This window comes from Pinus tabuliformis, chromosome X, assembly GCF_031772625.1.
Source record: "Pinus tabuliformis cultivar Carrire ecotype Pingquan chromosome X, CPIR1, whole genome shotgun sequence".
Classification (NCBI taxonomy): Eukaryota; Viridiplantae; Streptophyta; class Pinopsida; order Pinales; family Pinaceae; genus Pinus; species Pinus tabuliformis.
The window spans coordinates 79,516,511-79,536,045 of record NC_142308.1 but is presented as its reverse complement, the minus strand read 5'-3'; the positions used below and the strand labels follow the sequence as shown (position 1 = coordinate 79,536,045).

Here is a 19,535-nt window from a genome sequence, read left to right as displayed (position 1 = left end):
CAAATTTTGATTAGTGCAAGCTAGGGCCTTCCAGGAAACTCGACCTTCTTAACTTCCTCTGGCTCAGGGAGGAACTTCAGAGATGTATACTCGTATATCTAAAATTATGCCATATAAGAAATGGCACAATCATCATGACAATGGCACAATGCAATACTAAAACCCTTATTCAGTCATACAAAATATTTTCATTGTAGTGTAAGGTATTTGGCTTTAGAGATTTAGATCTCAGCACCATTTCTGCTCTTGAATACATATCTTACACAGGTCCGTTCAATTCAATATATCTTCAGTAGACCAATCGATTTTGGTACAGATACATTTGGTCTATCCCACTTGCAGGTCTTATTATAACATAAAACAGAGCAACAGGTGTACAAACAACTTCTTATGAGCTCATACTTATACATATCCTTGGCCTGCTTGAAGCTATAGTGGAGAACTTGTCTTCTTCTTTGAGAGTTCCCTTTCAGACTGTGTCTTGTCAGTTCACACACTTGAAATAGGTGTCTTCAATATCCATTAACTTCAATAGAGACTTGCAAGTAAGGAATTGTAATTATGCATTCTTAACTGAATATTATTCCAAACTAAGTCGACTTTAATATTATAACAGTAACAAAAATTATGCCTTTCACAAAGACAACTTCAGCTCTTCTCAAGAGGAGTTGGTCAAAACTTGATTAGGGACTTACGAATGTCCATAGATCAGTGGGTATATCTTCCACATCCATCATTGTGACCCTGAGTAAGTGTTCATTCATGCATACTATATCTTTGACTGCAATACCATATGTTGCCTTTGTGCTTATAATAACTCTTGACTTTCTTGCTCGTGATGGTTCTTATCTTTTGGCTTTCAATATTTCAAGGACTTTTTCCTTTACACATATAATGTATATTTTCAGTAAAGCAATGGTTCTAAGACTTTGACCTAGCTCTTTCTAGACATGGCTTGATTAAACAAACAACTCATTCGATGATCCATAATATTGTCCATTGCATTAGTCCATTCCACTGTATTGAAATTCAACGAATCAACAACGAGTTTCAAAATATCATGAAATAAACCATTCAATGATCATGTGACACATCAGTCAAGTCATTTATGAATGTACAATGCCCTCTACAGTCTAAGGTTTACAAGTAAATTTCATTAGACTTGAAACTTTCTATTGACTGAGGTATTTCAGACTACTTAAGATCACTTCTGAGCTTCTTCAAATCTTCTGCGGCTATGTCTGAGGTCTCTCAGTCCACTGTGACAGATTTTGAGGTTTTTCCAGCCAGACTGGTTGGTCACTGAGGCCCTCAAACAAACCCTCGACCTTCCTAAGATTCGGTTTGAGGCTTTAGATATTTTCGGCCCTGTCTAATCATGACTTGAGGTCTCTTGGTTTCCTTTCTAGGACTTGGCAAGCTTGCTTTGTCACCCAAGCTCTGATTATATGTTGATTTTTCATAGGATATTCTAACTGATAATTACTTATAATTTCTTACGTTAAACTTTTCTCGCATTCAAATTCATCATAAAGCAATAACACAAAAGATCTCAACAGTGGAAACAAAATTCCAGTAGGATCATAAAGAGACAGCCAAGCAAGAGGCATAAGAATTTTACCTTGGGAAAACCCACATGGGGGAAAATCCAACAACCTTTTCCTTACAGAAATTATTCAGTTCAACAGAAAAATTATTTAACCCGGCAAACTATTTTCTAAAATTACTGAATAAATTACACTGGTAATTTTAACAGTAAAATTTGATAATAGAAGCACAAGTAGGAAATCAATCACACAACAAAATATATAAGCCCTCAAATATATCGTTCACTTTTATTTCTTAGAGTAAATAATGGCTCCCTTATAAGGAAAATGGCCCACAGAGAAATATTGAATTTTACAACAGTGTGAACTTGAGAATTTTGGTTCCCTGAAAACTTCGGATTTGCACCAACTATTTTTTCCTCACACTTGTGGCCTTCCAGCACTTAGAAAACCCACATGTTTAGCCCACAAAATAGCTCTGCGCTTCCACATGTGGTGTGTGTGTGGATCTATCCTCACACATGTGGCCTGATCTTCACTTGATCCCTCTCATGTAGTGTTTCTACATATTTTCTTGCTTAGAACGTCAATATAGCCTTCCTTGCCTCCACTGAGTCTCCATCTCGAATTTTTCTTGTCCTTATCTTTAACTTTGAGTCTCTGAATCTAGAAATTCTCTCTTTTAGATCTGTAAATTGCTTGCCACTTGTGTTGTTATCTTCCAACATCCCTTAGGGTGTCTTTATAATTTGTGTTTGAACTAGATCTCAAACCCTAATCTCCAAAGTGATAGATGTTTAAGATTAAATCCTAACCCACTTGAATTTAATAATTCACTTTTCTTAGACAACCTTAGCCCAATCGGCAACATTAATCAATTAAATTAATCGATGTGTTTTTTGTAAATTAGGAAAAAGATCACAATAGACACTTATTCAACATGAGCAAGTTCCTAAGAAGGTGTTGGATGACTCGTGCATGCTTGACACTTAGCCTATGCAGAAGTACCTATCCGCTACTACAAACATTATTACAAAACCAGCTCACAAAATGATAGAAAATATAGATCAACGACTTCAAAATCAGCCTCTTCAAGGGGGCAAACTCCTTTACATTACACAAATGAACAATTCTTGGATGATACAAATGACAAGACCTCCTTTCTATATATAGGAGTCTAAGGGGTCATAATATAATCAGAGCCGACATAACAATAATAATGTAAGGGCACAACAATAACAATAGTGGGCTTCTATGGGGCACAATAATAACAATATGGGGACTGCATGGGCACAACAATATAATAAGGGGGTTGCACTAATAACAATAAGGGGTTACACTAGTAGTATAGGGACCTAACAAACATCAACAAGAAAAGCCCCAAGGAGTTTGCAATTTACTTTAAGGAAGAGATAACCACCAAGGTGAAATGAGGAAATAAGTATAACTTCCATGCATTGTGATCCATTATCCAATTTCAACTCATGGTCCTTACTTAAATATGAAAAACATTGAATGTAAGCACTTCATATGAAGCAATGGTTAATGTACCTCATGGTCGTTGACCTACCTTCTTCTGGTGAACAATCTGATGAAGTGGATGAGCTGATCAATGATTGCGCAAGTGGCATTTGAGAAGCTACTACTTGAGGATCATATGATGCTGCTGGCTAGATGTAACACTCTCTACCACCGCCTTGTACTAATGTGGGCTATGGAAGGTGTTGATGACGTCTTGTATCCGATTTTTAATGTACACCAGGAAAATGGGGTCATAAAAATGCCTTTTTCTAAAAAGTTGCAGATTAAACACTAATGTCGTTATCAATCCAGCTCGGTGAGAGCTTTCTGACGATGTAATTATCTCATCGATTCAGGCCTCAGATTGAATGTTACACTCAGAAGAAAATTGTTCTGTTAACGTTGACCACGTCAACATTAGAGTGCCATGTGGCACTTGAGATTTTATGATTTAGTCCACATGGCGATGCCACGTGGACCAGTGGTCCACCACACTAACTCGAGTCACATTAATTATATGTGGACATATGTCACTTTGCTTGCATTAAACTCCATGTTGCTTGGAAGTGTGTATATATATCTATATATATATATTATACACCAACATATTTCATATTAAAAATAATCCATGTCGCATACCTTACATGGTCCACACATATTATATATACAAACACATCTTTTTATATCAAAAAACATCCACATTGCATATCTAACATGGACCCAAACCGTCCATATTTCCCACTTCATTGAAGTCCACAAGGCTTGCAACCTATTTATAACAACATGCTTGGGTGAGAGGGTTGACATGAGGAAGACCCACCTCTCCACCCTATCAAGGTTAGAGTGTTTGAACCATAACGTAAAGATTTTACCCAATCCACCCCTCTAGCCGGATACACCACGAGGCCTAGTCATCGCCCCATCAGGGTCGGAGGCTTGAACCGCAAATGATAGTGCTTCATCTAGTTATGTCGCAGGGCCTATGTCATCGCCCATCGGGGGTCAGAGGTCCAAGTGGTAATGAAAAGAACTCACATTCGGGTATGCCGTGGAACTTACCTCATCACCCCATCAGGGGTTGGAGGTCCCAACGGTAATGAAAACAGTTATACTCCATTTCCCCCTAATGACCAGATATGTCACAGATTTTGTCAATCTTTGGGACAAGTTATGTTTTTCCTGGGGTCAAACGACTTATGATGTTGGTCATATAATTTGTGAGGTTACTCATGGTTATTCCATACTTAACAGTTTGCTTTTGTACATGTTAGATGGGTGATATCGTAACCCGAATTTAAGTGGCAAACTCGTATGAGTGTTAGGAGAAATTACGAATAGCCTGGGCTAAATCTTTTTTGTTGTTTAGTACATAATTTGTGAGGTTGCTCACGACTTTCCACATTAATAACTCAATCTTGTATATGTTAGATGGGCAATATCATAGCCCAGATTTAAGTGTCAGTTTAGAAAGGAACTCAACTTCGTGCTTGTTTTTACAAAGCACATTTATAATTACATAACTAACTCAGTGAATTATAAAATATGAATTGAGGTGATACGTGAATGCTTGGGCATGATATTTGCCAAGGCTTCATTATTGGAACCCAAGAGTGCATGAATCCATTCAATATGCATGCCAACTCTATAATGAAACATAAATATATTTATATAGATATTGTTAAACACGACAATGGCAAAGACAAAAAATGAAGGATAATCATTATATGGATATATTATTCACATGATATACATTTATAATACACTGGAGTGACTTTTGGATTCATCTTCCAAGGTCTCTTGGACTCCCTTTGACTATTCAACTTCCTCACCATAACCCTTAGCGGATTAGGTGTCCAACATTCCCCCCCTTAATCCAAAGGGGTATATATGAGTCCAAGAAGAGAGCTGTAATACAAAATGTGCAAAAATTCATGGCAACACTAGGTTGAATGTGCTCTCTGAAATGTTGGCATAAGGTGGTGGTTTAAGGATGACCACCAACACTGGAACGCTTAGTGCAGTTCCCGAAACTCTTCCAAATCTAGCAAGAAGTTGAAATCTTTTGCTAGAGGAAGTGTTCCTAATGCTTTGGAGAGGGAGACCTTCAACCTGGAAAAGGGAGGTCTACAACCTGCGGTGGTTTAAGGATGACCACCAACTCTAGAATGCTTAATGCAATTCCTGGAACTCTTCCAAAACTGGCAAGAAGTTGAAGTCTTCTGCTAGAGGAAGTGTCCCCAATTCTTTGAAGAGGGAGAAGCTCAACCTGAAAAGGGAGGTCTCAACCCCGCATAGATGGTTTAAGGTTGACCACCAACCAAAGGCATGCTTAGGGGCATCTCTGTCTCTGGCTATAACTCTGAATCTGGTATGACAGGTTGTGGCTCAGGCTCGCTTGATGTGGCTTTGAAGCTTGTCTATGACCATCATTTCCCCCCCTGTCAGATACAATGTGCGAAGACGAAGATAACCCAATTGCAAGACTTTTCAATACTCTAGAAGAAATTCTGACATATGACTGAAATATCTTCTTGGCTGTTGAAGCCCATTGCCAAGAAGCGATCCATCCAAGATGAATCTTTGTTCTTGCAGGAGGTTTGTTTTTAAAGCATCTGTTTGAAGAATGAGTGGTTTTATGATAGTGCTCACATGGATGAAGATCAAAACAATGATCTTTCATATGGCCAACTCAGTCACAATGTTGGCATTTAACAATCTGTTGTGGCTATTGTGGAAGAGGACCAAAATCTGGAACAACTGAAGATGAACTGTCATAAAGAAATCCTTGCACTTTGAAATTGAATGGGCTTGGAATAGTCCGAAATATGAAAGGACACATCCTTGTCATATCCAAGACTGTTTCTGTTTCTTTTATTGACAATCTCTTCCCAAGGTCTGATAATTGGCTTGGGAAGTGCATATTGAACTTCTACATCTGTATTTTTATGCAAATTTGTTATGGAGCTGGGCATTGAATCAACCTCAACTTTAAATTCTTGCTGCTGATGGGAGTTTGTCTCAATCTTGAACGAAGGATTGTTTTGAACATAAAACAATTTAGAATGACAAATCTTTTGCGAAAGCTCATCTTGCTTGAACTGTGATTCAAGTTGCAGAAAATCAATATTTTCTTGTGCATTTTATAGACATATTTGAATATTTTCAAGAGTTGTTTTGCTAATTTTCACTGTGGCATCAGAAGGACAAAGTATCAGAGTATTCAGTAACTCTAATACTGTATTAATTCCAGTCATTTTCATTGAAAAAATGAAAGTGAGTCAAAGGTTCATATCGAGCATCGAGATGCAGTGGTCACATTATGCATGTTTATGTGGGAAAATGTAATATTGTGGATGATCCTGCTTTTCTCTACGTTGGTCTTGGAAATGCGCTTCCTCTTTGTCACATCACATAAATTGTAAATTGGATATCAAAGCGAACTCAATCTCTGGACATTAAGCATTCATGTTTTATATTGATACAAACAAACTATAAAGAATATGAGGTACCGTGTCTTTGCTCCAATAAATATTTGTACGTGTGGTTCCTTTCCGTCTACAACTTCAACATGGTTCATGATAAACTCACATATCATCATAACATTTATGCCACCAACGATGGTTATGAAAATCTTCCCCTCATTACTATTATTGATTTGCTATTTACTGGAAAGAAAACTATCAAAATGGAAGAAGCCCATCCTTTACAACTTGCATAACACTCATGTTGTGATTTTGACTTTGCAACAACCTTGGACTAGATTCAAACTTGCAATCTTGAAACCATAACAACTCTTTCAAATCCAATTCTGACTAGGGTCGCAATCCACAAGGTTCTCCATGCATCACCCCCGTTCTTGGTATCACTGAGCACTATGCTACTGGCATTTACGACACGAATCACTTATGCCAATCATATGCAATTATCCACAAAAAGCAGAAGTAGAGGTAACATAGATATATGCATCTATATGTACGAGCAACCTCTCACTTTGGCAAGCTGCTATGGCAATAAAAACCAACGAGTAACCGATAATGAAACAACAACCACCGAATCAACAGTAAACAATCGATCTGAACATGAGCACAGAAGAAATTTTTCATCTCTTGCCAAGAATCCATGGTGAAATGCCTTCAATATTGAGTGTTGTTGGTCACAAAGAGGGGGGAGTCGTTATTGTGAAGCATATTTACAACGTATCAGAAGCACAGGTTAAGCAACGCAAAGAGTGTTGTGACACCTGGTAGAGGTTTGATGGTCTCACTCTAGAGGAGTTCTAGGGATACACGATCAATAAAACCACTTACACAAATGAATCGGATGAAACCGCAACCCAGGTCACAAAAGTAATTCATAACTCATGTGGCGCTCCATTCCCAATCAACGATAGTCCATTCCAAGAACGAACACCTCGAATACGCAGGTTTGCGACCTGCATAGGCCACAATACTAGAGACGTAGGAAGTGCTTGGAATATTTTATGGTTCTCCAAGTTGAGACGCAAAATCCCTTGATGTGCCAAACTGATCACCAAAATATGCAAATAAAATGGGTATACTTGCACGAAATTTGCTCTTTGGTGTCCTGACTTTCATCCTTCTCTCTCACCCGCTCTCATTTTTTTATTTTTTTATGGTTTATGGACATACAATGATTCAAGGAGCGTAATGCGGCTGTGGTGAATGTAGAAACTCTGGCAAAGAGGTTGTAAGTAGAAGCAGATCTAATCACAAAGGGAGCAACATATTCTACGCACTTTCATTGTGTTTCTCTGATTGGGAATGACACTATAATCAAAAACACTGGACCAGGTATTACAAAGTAAAGGGCAAGACAGGGAGCGTTATATGAAGCGGCAGAAGAAATGGCATTCAATGCACAATACGAGGAGCGTTATATGAAGTGTTAACTGGGTAGGCATCCAATCCTCCATATAACCAGCGAAAGCTTCAATCATACCATTCTTTTCTTGTTGCCTTCCCCAGGCTTCACGCCGAGGAGACTGCACATTTTTGCTATTTCAAGACTGTAGACAACGCAGAGACCAGGCAAGGAAGTAGTTGACAAAGGGACAACTTTGCACAAAGCTAGAGAAACGCCCAAACTCACTACACCACAAAACTAGTGGTTCAAATTTGAGCAGGGCAGGAAGGAATCTGCTCTGATACCATGTTAAACACAACAATGTCAAAGACAAAGTATGAAGGATAATCGTTAGATGCATATATTATTCACATGATATACATTTATAATACATTGGAGTGACTCTTGGATTCATCTTCCAAGGTCTCTTGGACTCCCTTTGACTGTTCAACTTCCTCACCATAACCCTTAGCGGATTAGGTGTCCAAGAGACACCTAATATTTTGGAAACCTAATCCGCTAAGAGTTATGGTGAGGAAGTTGAACAGTCAAAGGGAGTCCAAGAGACCTTGGAAGATGAATCATGTCTGCGCAACACAGTGAAGCCAAATGAGAATGGGCTCGGCCTAATCAATTCATCAACACACACACACACATACTCAGGTATTTATAAATGTCATCTTGGCAGAGTATAATTAATTAGATAAATGTGAATGTTTAAAAGGAAATTTTTGAGACCCACGAATGCGTAGTTCCAACATCACAAAATTAATTTTGTTGCACGGGTTCACAAACTCGGGGGTGGGGTTCTCAAACTTATTTTAGGTTCTCGTCCCAAAGTACTAGGTTTGGGTATAGGTTCTTCTAAAATGTACCCAAAAGAATTGGGTTCTCCAAGCAAGCATCAGGTTCTTTGCAACCAAAATTTGGGTTCTTTTGTCTAATTGGGTGTGCCAAACCTCGACAACAAGTGCGTGGAACCCCAAAATCAAGAACGTTAGGGTCAATTTTTTTTTACTGATTTTGTTGTAATTCTTTTCAAGCTCGACCTTTTTACTTCTCTTTCTGCAGTTTCGACCTAGAGATGGCCACTGTAGATTCATTGTGTAGGCCGAATGTCATTACTATTGTAGCTATGTAGCTGGAGAGCATGTTGACTGAAGATCTAAGTGATGTTGATGACATGGCTTGAGGAAGCCATTGTTCACTATTTTGAAATTTCCTAGTTCATGTTTGGAGATGCCTTAAGGCAAATTTTGAATGTAGTATGACAATGGACATATATCATGATTCTTATTAATATGTAAACTCCAATTTGCACTTGATATCAAACTAGAAATTTTGAAATTTCAATGTGAATGTTGAATGTTCAATGATGTACATGTTTAAATCTTTAAAGTGTAAATCATAAATATTTTATTTTTCTTGTTTAAAGTTGGAAAATTTACAAATTCATATATATTATAATTAATATATATATATATATATATACCCCTGATGAATCCACACACCCTATTTCAAATATATATATATATATATATACCCCTGATGAACCCACACACCCTATTTCAAAAAGTGACGTGCCTGTCCCCGTCCCCGACCCACGTTTCCTATAAATATAGAAAATTACACACACACACACATGCAATCTAGACACATGGAATTATGCGCAATATTAGTTGGCATTCATTCAACAGGTAATTTTAATAGTATGCATGATTCCAGAAGATATAATATGAGAATTGTTAAACTTTATCAACATGGACATGAATTCAGATATTCAATTCATATGTGGCCACATACTATAAGCACCTCTGGTAGTGACCCATTTAACATATCAAGATAGAAAAACTAAGCATTCTTGTAAATTTCACATAGAATGTATACAAATGAACTTAACAATCATAAACAATACTAAGACCAAATTACTTATCTGTATGAATTAAATCTCATTGGCAACTAGAGAAGGGTTTCACTCTATCCTCCCAACCATAGGCTAGTTACACTATTATGACTCATAACTCGCCACCCTTGTAGTAGGTTCAGAGTCTGAGAATTACGATTCACTAGGAGATACACTAGTTGAGCTAAGGGAGTTATATCACCTGCATGTGGTTTATTAGCAATCTAATAAGCACTTGTAGTTTCTCAGCTATAGCAAGCACCAATGGTTTCTTAGCCAATCGCAAGCACCGATGATTCGTTGTACATGTGGTTTCACAGCCTGAGGCAAGCACGATGGTTTCTCAGCTAGCCACAAGTACTGGTGATTTGCTATACATGTGGTTTCACAACCTTAGGCAAGCACTGGTGGTTTCTTAGCCGCAACAAGCACTAGTGGTTCCATAGTCTCAACAAGCATCGAATATGTTTAGTCACTCTCACTCTACGCTCAAACTGGGAACACAAGGTAAAGCCGAAGACTGGGAAGTGGTCCAGTGCAGGTTGTATACTCTCCGTTAATTTTTCCCAGTGCTGGCTATCCACAAAACTTTCTAGAAAATCAAAGTCGAACCCCTTGTCTGAATTTGGCTAGCATAACTATGCTGGCAGGTTGTGTCTCAGGCATGCCTGAGAGGGAACTACTTGCCCCTATGATGCCTTCGTTTGCATGTTACCCTTTCGATTCATAAGAAGGGAAAAAAATTGGGATGACACTACTAGTTGCATTAATAATGAAATATTATCAGCACGGCTTTTCGCAACCATAGGGGCTTGGAATTAAATTCAGTGGGATGGGTATGGCAGTTCACATCAAATGGGTGAAATCGAAGACCTCATCTCCTCGGAACTTTGGCCCGCCATTCCTACTCCTCAGATTTCAATTTTCTATAATAATAAAATTAATTAAATATTCATATTATAATTAATAATAATAATAATAATAATTATTATTATTATTATTATTTAAAGCATAACTCTAATTTTGGCATTGATTAAAGCATTAATGCATACTTAACATTAGATTAGGCATTCATACACTTTGGAACCATGATTAGGATATAATGAATTTCAACATCAATAATTTCATTATATTAAAATAGAGTTTCTGCCAGCAATCATATGTCACACTAGCGTGCTCAATTTTACAAAATGTTTATAAAGGTCATAGTCAACATAGGGGATGTTACACTAGAAATTTGCATTGCATGAGAAAATGTCTCTCCTAGGGTTACCTTGTATATTTTTCAAAAGATAAAACCGACTATCTTTCATTAAGAAAACAAAAGTTAGTTACATTTACCTTATATATGCATGGGTAACATAGTACATTGCAAAGAATATGAGGTGTAACAAGTACCTCCTTAGGTACCCCATATTATTCTACCTTGGTACATTACAAATATCAACCTTTCTTTTGTAAGAATTGGCCCTTACAACTCCTCATAAATAGGGTCCTTATATTCTGTAGTTCAACAATAATGACAACAACAAATATTGTTTGGTAGAATGGATTGTTCTTGGAAATGTTGAATGGTATGTAACTCTTCTTTCTCTTTTCATTTTAACCACCATTCTAACATGTTGATTTTTTTGGGTAGCTGCTCAAGTCGTCTTAATAAAAGAAAAGAAATTAATTTAAATTATTTTTCTTTAATTCAGTGCCGAAAGTTCAAGTCGGCCAAGTAGGGACACATGCCCCTTGGGCACCACAAGAACACTATAAAAGGACATTCGATCTCCTCCTCTTTTCAACATTCACATCATAAGAATCTCACCTTGTGAAGAACTACTAGCCCAAGTCAGCGGCAGATCACCAAGAGAGACCAAGTTGAAGTATATCTGATTCAGGAAGCACAAATAGCATCCCAAAAGAGGTTGTGATGCTTGTTTGTCTGCTAGATGAGTGGAAGAAGCAAGCCGTGAAGCATTTTTCTATCTATTGAAGAATAAGAAGGGATCTTTTTTGGATTAAAGGAGGTCAGAGAGGTAGCAGAACCAGTTGAAAAATTCATTGCTACTATCAAGACCAGACACAAGAAATGATAACTCAAGGCTTAAAAGATTATCCTTTATTCTATTGGAGACCACCTCATCACTTATGTCTCCAACTTGAAGAAAGCCAAAGAAATGTATGACAAGCTGATTAGAATGTATCAAGTGAACAACTTGAGTCAAATTCTTGCTCTGAAGAATCAACTCAAGGATATTAAGATGAACAAAGGAGAGACCATTCAAGCATACTTCATGAGGATATCAAAAATCAAAGATCAGCTGTCAACTTCTGGTGAAGTTGTTTCTGATAAAGAACTGGTGTTGATTACGCTTGGAGGTCTTCCTTCTTCTTGGGAAACTTTTATTACTACCATCAGTAATAATGACAAGTTTCCTACATTTGATGAGCTCCTGGGAAAGTGCAATCAAGAAGAGGCCAGAATGATTTCCAGAGGAAGAATTCCCAAGCATGAGGAGGGAGAACCTATTGCCTTTGTTGTCCAAGGCAAGAAGAAGAAAGGAAGAAGAGGCCATCACTATTTAAACCTGCTCCCAACAATTCCTCTAAATGGAACAGAGACTTATCAAAAGTCCAATGCTACAATTGCCATAAGAATGGCCACTATGCCCATGATTGTCCAGAAAACAGAAGAGCACCAAGATCCAACTTCAACAATCGTTCCAACAAATCTGATTATAGAAGAAGAAGAGAATCTCCTTCTACTCGTAAAGAGAGCTTTTGTTCTTCAAGGAACCCAAGGTATGATAACAATGCAACTGAAACACAATCAAAATACTTTCTTGTTTCTGCTCTTTCTAGTTCCTCTCCTGCAGATTCTTGTGACAACTGGTTGGTTGATAGTGGTGCCTCAAGGCACTTTACTAGTTATAAAGAAGTGCTCTCTAATCTAGTTGAGAGGGAGACCAATTTGAAAATCATTCTTGGAGACAACTCTACATATCCTATAAAGGGATCTGGTTCTGTTTCCTTCCATCTAGATCATGGTAAAACCTTATCTCTTCAAGAAGTTTTGTATGTACCTAGTCTGAAAAAGAATCTTGTTTCTATTTCTGCTTTAGAAGATAAAGGAATGAAAGTTGCTTTCATAAATGGTAAAGTTCTCTCTTGGCTGATGAGATCCAACATGAGAGATGCCTTCACTTTGGGATCAAGATGTGAAGGTCTGTATAAAGTCAATGGAAGACCTATTCATGCATTGATCCATGACAACAATCATCAAAGTGAACTTTGGCATTGAAGGTTCGCTCTTTTGCACTATAAAGCATTACCTCAAAGTGAAAAATGTTGAAAAGTGTAACTAGGTTCGGTCTTCATATGTACTCTTGATTCTTGTATATTGTAAAATGAAAAAGAAAAAATATTATTACTATTTTTTTGTAGCATGGGTTTCATGCTCAAGGTCATTTTATTTTAGGTCAAAGCACCCATTGAGTGCTTCTAGGTTTTTGTTATTGAGTCAAGAAGTCAAAGAGTCATTGTCATATGTAAAAGACCCCATTGGGAATTTTGTAACAAGTCAAAAGAATTATTTTTGAGTCAAAGTGTCAAAAATACCCCTCCAAGACCAAGTCGGCTTGGCAAAGAAGAAGTCAGCCTAATTAGGGCATGTCGTCCTCCTTGGAAGCCTATATATAAGAGAGCATTTGATCTACTGTGGACTCACTTATCTCATCTCTCATCATTCAAGTGAAGAACAACAAGAAGAAGGCAAGCGAAGGAAGAAGGAAGTCGAAGTTTTGGGTTTTTGCACTCTCTCTCACACGTGCGATGGTAAGCTAGAGTTTCTGTAGCATCAAGGCCAAAGTCCTCAAGAAGCAAGGAAAGGGTCGAAGTTGGAAAATAATTGGACAATTTGATCTTTCATAAGGCATAGAAGAAGAAGCAGTCCAAGTGAAGATAGGAAGAAGCTCTAAGAAACCCTAATTCTCCCACAAGTGCGAAGCTACAGCTGGTTGCTGGGGGCCAAAAATTTCAGACCTGCAGTGGGGGCCAATAATATGAAGGTGGGGGTGGAAACTGTGTTGTTGGAAGAGATTTGACTTGGTTTGACTTGGATAGAAGAAGCACATCACCAAGAAAGTCTAACTTGGTCTTGGTCTAGAGGTATTGGAATTCGTCATTTGAAGAATCTATAAGAAGAAGAGATTTGTGGGTTTTCCTCTCAAGAGGAGAGGTTTTAGCCCTGACTTGCAACCTACATCTTGTTTCCTTGTGTACTATTGATCTTCATGTTTTGGTAGAGATGTTTGATGATAAGAACAACAAAATAATAAGAAAATAAACTAATAATCAAGAAAAGTAAAAGAACATCACAAGCAATTGTCAAGTCCAAGAGAAATCACTTATTTAATAGCCTTATGAATTTCTCAACAAGAAAGATGGTTTATGGAATGTCAGAGATTAGTTCCGATCATGATGGAGTTTGGTAAGGGTGCGCTAGTGGGAAGTAAGGGGACAATTCCCTTCGAGCAAAAGTAGAACCAGTAAGGTACTTCATCTTGTACATTCGGATTTATGTGGACTAATGCCTATAACTTCTCTCGGTGGCTACTTGTATTTTATAATCTCTGTGGATGAGTTTTCTTGCATGACATGGATTTATTTTTTGAAAAATAAAAGTCAAGCATTTAACATGCTTAAAGATTACAAAGCTTTGGTAGAAAAACAAATTGGAAAACAAATTAAAATCTTCAGATCTGACAATGGAGGAGAGTTCTCTTCAAATGATTTCATTGACTTCTGCAAAGATATTGGAATCAAGAAAGAAACCACAATATTGTATAATCTAGAACAAATGGTGTGACTGAGAGAAAAAATAGAACTATCACGGAAGTAGTCAAAGCTATGTTGCATGATTATAAACTACCAAAGTTTTTATGGGGAGAAGCTGTTGACACAACAGTCTATGATCAAAATAGATCTCCTCACTGTGCCCTAAATAACAAGACTCCGAAAGAAGTCTTCTCTGGTGAAAAACCCGAGGTTGGGCACTTGAGGATCTTTGGCTGTCCTATCTACTTCCACGTGCCAAAAGAAAAGAGAAACAAGCAAGAAGCTTTAGGTAAGAAAGGTACGTTTGTTGGTTATTGTGAAAATTCTAAAGCTTGCAAAATATATGTACCTAGACAAAGAAATATAGAGCTTAGCAAGGATGTAACATTTGATGAAGATGCAACTCTTGGAAAGGCAAGAGACACTCCTCTTCCTCCTACTAATGTTGATAGTCAAGGCGATGCATTTGAGATACAAGAAATTCCGAGCCTGAAATTGATCCTGTTGATGAACCCATGGAGCCCATGGATCCCGTGGATCCTCCTCCATGTGATCCTCCTGTTAAAAGGAAGCCTTTATGGCTTTGTGAAACCCTTCAAGATGTTGATAAACATGTTGCTCCTAGAGGAAGCTTCAGAAAAAGCAAGAAATCATGCCGGTTCCAAGGATATGTTGTAGCCATGAGCAACATTATTCAAGCTGAACCATGAACTTTTGAAGAATCTATGAAGGCTCAAGTGTGGAAAGATGCAATGATTGAAGAATACGAGTCCATCATTCATAATGATGTATGGGAAGTGGTTCTAAACTTCCAAAACCCCAAGGTAAATCTGTTATGTCTTCTAAATGGCTATATAAAATTAAACATGATGCTTAAGGCAAAATTGAAAAATATAAAGCTAGATTTGTGGCCAAAGGGTTCTCTCAGAAAGAGGGAATAAACTGATGAAATATTTGTACCCGTTGCTTGTTATACAATCATCCAACCTATTGTGGCTCTAGTTGCTAGCCAAGGATGGTCCCTTCACCAAATGGATGTGAAGATTGATTTTCTGCATGGATTCCTCATGGAAGAAGTATTTGTGGAGAAACCACAAGGCTTTGAAGTACAAGACTGAAAAACTCATGTGTGTAGACTAAAGAAAGCCCTCTATGGTTTGAAGCAAGCTCCAAGAGCTTGGTATGCTTGCATTGATAGCTTCTTAATGAAGCTTGGTTTTACTCGCATTGATAGTTAAAGAAGAGCTCTTTAATTATGATAAATCCTAAAGACATCAAGAAAAGTCTTTGACCTATGAATGACACTTCTTGCTTATGAAACCCATTTCACAAGGAATATAATAAATATATTTTTACATAAAACATAATTACAATGTCATGAAGACCGAACCTAGTTACACTTTCTTCAACACTCAGAACTGTGGATAGAAAGACAAGGGTAGGCCGCAACTTGTTCTGAGCTAGGCCACAGGCAAAGAAGGGGGCCGAGAGGCCTCAAACCCTTGGGAGGCAGGGACAAGGTGCCTCAGGGCTGAGAGGAGGCCAACTGAGACCTTAAGGAGGCTCGCTAAGGCTTAAAAGGAAGGGCTGATCTGTTTTGTGACTAGGCCTGAACAAAGAGGGTGGACAAGGCTGAGGATAGGGCTGGAAGGAAGGGCCAAAGGCTGACAATGGGCTGGTCTAGCCCTAGGAGCTCCAAGGTTGACTTGTAAAACTCCGATTGTACTTATGCTGAATTGAAAAATTTCTCCTAGAAAAGATTGTTGGGTTTTCTCCTGAGTTTGGGTTTCCCAAGGAAAAATACTAGTGTCTATTGTGCATGGCTATTTTACTGTGATCTTTATTGTTTCCATTGCATTTACTGTTGAGTTTCTGTGTGTAATTGCTTAATGATATTTTTGGGATGTGCAAACATAATATCATATATCATTGGAAGTAATTACTAGATGCAGAAATTCATTCTTGTCTAATTAGCACTCGAAAATCAACATAACAGAGGGTGATGCCCTAAATCTGATTCTCACAACTAAGAAAGATGAGGTCCTTATGGAATGTGAAGCTGTGGAGCCACTCCCACTGCCCGATATCCAGGATATCCCAATGGTTCTTGAGGTTCTTGCTACCTCTTTGCTGACAATTTCAAGTTGGAGCATGTCTTTGTCTTCCTTATTGTTTTCAGGAATAGATCAATGGGCAGTTCACATGAAGGCTTGAAATGGGACAAATGTTAAGATCATGACCCTGGGATTCTAGTAAGGTGGTATTTCAAGCCTTTAATCCCTGCTATTGTAACTTTTCCATAAAACTTACAATCAAAATTTGCCAATTTGCCCCATTGTGAGGCTTGTCATATTGCTAAAATAGGTTCAAAGTCTATGCCATGTTCACAAGTCAATGTTCGAATCTAGGACAGAAAGATCAAATTAAATGAGCACATAAGAATGCTGGTAAAAAAATAAGACCTATAAATCACCTTATGACCCACGAAAAATCGATAATAAGAGGCAAGCACTATGCACTTTGCAAACCTTTTCATAGATCTCAAAAAAAAAGAATTATTTACAAGGTGGAGTTTTTACACATACAGGGGCATATGAAAACTGCAAATGGAATCAATCCCGATTCCCACTACACAAAAAATTCTTTGATGGGCATGAAAATGCTTGTTTGTTGCTCCTAATATTGTTGGTAGATGATGAAAAACTCATTTGCTCTCAATCCCCAACTGCTGCAAAAATAATTAACCACCAAAAAAATCAAGTTTCACTCTTATATACCTTTTGCAGAGGTTCAGCATTTTTTTCCTATCACAGCACAATTTTATTAAAAATCATGATGTCCCGATTTTTGCATCTCAATTTATCACAGATGCAATAAATTGGTGCTGTTTGCAACATCAGGGAAAATCTTCGCCCTGTGACATCCTTTGATCCCTTGGTTGACTACAATACAAGACCCAATGTTCTTACCTTTTTTTCTTTTGGCTATTATATATGTATATAAGCATACTACATCTCATTCTGCAGATTCATTTGCTTTTCAAAATTTTTTGTTAGGTTCTGGATTGGAGATGCCTTCCTCACTTATTGCAATTAGCATAATTTCAGCTTTATTGAATGCCTTCTATAATGTATAGACATCAATAAACTTCTTTCTTCTTGATTATAGGTATGTTGTATAAATAAGCATTCATTTTAAGTTAATTTGTAATAATGTAATCATTTTCATATATTCTTTTAATGCGTTCTCCCTTTCTATGTACTAGCAGGTTGGATTCTCTGTAAATGGTCTAACTACATTGACATTTCTTTGGATGGTCAAGGCATTTCTTCAGGTAAGCACCCTACATATTTTTATATGCCCTTAACTTTGAAAACCGTTACAGTTTAGAAATGGACATGCTTCAAATGCAGCTTGTTTGTTTAGCACCGTTTGTTCAGATTGACTTCGTGTTAAAGTGTGGGCATTCATTATTTTTGTGACTTTGGATGGCATGCTGAGGGTCTAGAATTGAACTTCATCAATTAGGTGTTCGAAGGGGCCTTGCAATCAGGCACTGATTTCAGAGGTATTGAGATATTGGTAGATGACATATGCCTATATTTTAAATTGTGCATAGATTTTTATTTTTATTTTCGGCTGGAAAACTTAGGGTTCAAACATAAGTCCAAGCTTACTGGATGCCCACATTCTCTCCGTGGCTCGAAGGTAGAGTGTTTTTACTTGTTGAAATGTAGACCTCACATGTATAAATCTAAATCTAACATGCTATTTGGAAATGAAGCCAGTCCATGGGAATTCCCAAAAAATGAGAAGTTGTGGATATTGGAGATGAGCTCAAATTTTGAAAGATGACTGCATACATGTAGTCAACAAGCTACAATAATGGCATGTCAAGGGTTCTACTAAGACAAAGAGGGAGTCTTCGTAGAAGGTTGAAAAACATTAGTGAAGTTTGAGCCCTATTGTCTTCTTGATTAGCATTGAGTTTTGATCAGTGATGACAATATCGCCGAAATATCGCGATATATTCAGGGAGACGAGATATTGCCGAGGAAATATCGCGATATTTCGGGAAAATATCACGCTACGATGGAAAATATCGCTGGGCATGGAAAAAAATTCGCCGCTGCAGCTAGAAAAGGCCGAATTCGTTTTTTTCCATCATTTTGTTTTCTGATTGCTGGAGAAGGAAGGGGAGAGCATTGTGCTTGTTGCCAAGGAGGATTCGAGGGTTGAATAGCAACTATCGCCACCAACAACAAATATTTTGTTGATCAAAGATTGAAGAACAGTGAGACAATCTTCATTTCTTCCATTAACAGGTATGTTCAAATAAACCCCTATGTTAATGATTTTTTTGATAGTTTTAGGGTTATTCTTGCTTGCCTATTTGCCTACAAACATTTTGCTTGTTTTTTTTTTTTTTTTTTTTTTTTTTTCCATTTGCTATGATTTTCATGCCCATGAGCAAATGCAAGGGTTTTCTCCATATTTGGACAGCAAACTCCATTTTTTTTTTAACTTTCAAATGCACCCTTTTATTGTCATTTATGATTTTTCATTGAATTCACATTGCAAATAATGTAGCAAAAAAATTATTTTGTAAAATGAGGTGGTTATTACTTGTTAATTCCAATTTTTTTGGTGCCCTAGGTTTGAGTTAGCTCACTACAAAATTCAAATATGCCAAAAGCCTTGGACCCATTTTGGGAGTATGGGGAGCTTGATGGTGGGACAAATTGGGCATATCTATCATGCAAATTGTGTGGGACTAGGATGACAGGAGGGGTTACGCGATTAAAATACCATCTGGCTAGACTCATTGGACGTGATGTTGGGATTTGTATAGTTTCTAATTCGAAGCTTATACA

General features: G+C 37.6%; 1 protein-coding gene across 2 annotated transcripts in view; it reads left to right on the top strand.

Moving 5' to 3' along the window:
• Positions 1–19,535, top strand: part of LOC149138462 (uncharacterized) — a 137,037-nt gene that overhangs the window by 94,735 nt on the left and 22,767 nt on the right. The window contains exon 3 of one of the 2 annotated variants that reach the window (XM_089447759.1): positions 17,927–17,995. In XM_089447759.1, coding sequence (XP_089303885.1) covers positions 17,927–17,995 — 69 coding nt within the window. The remainder of the gene's footprint in view (positions 1–17,926; positions 17,996–19,535) is intronic. The other variant, XM_089447760.1, reaches the window with a different exon arrangement.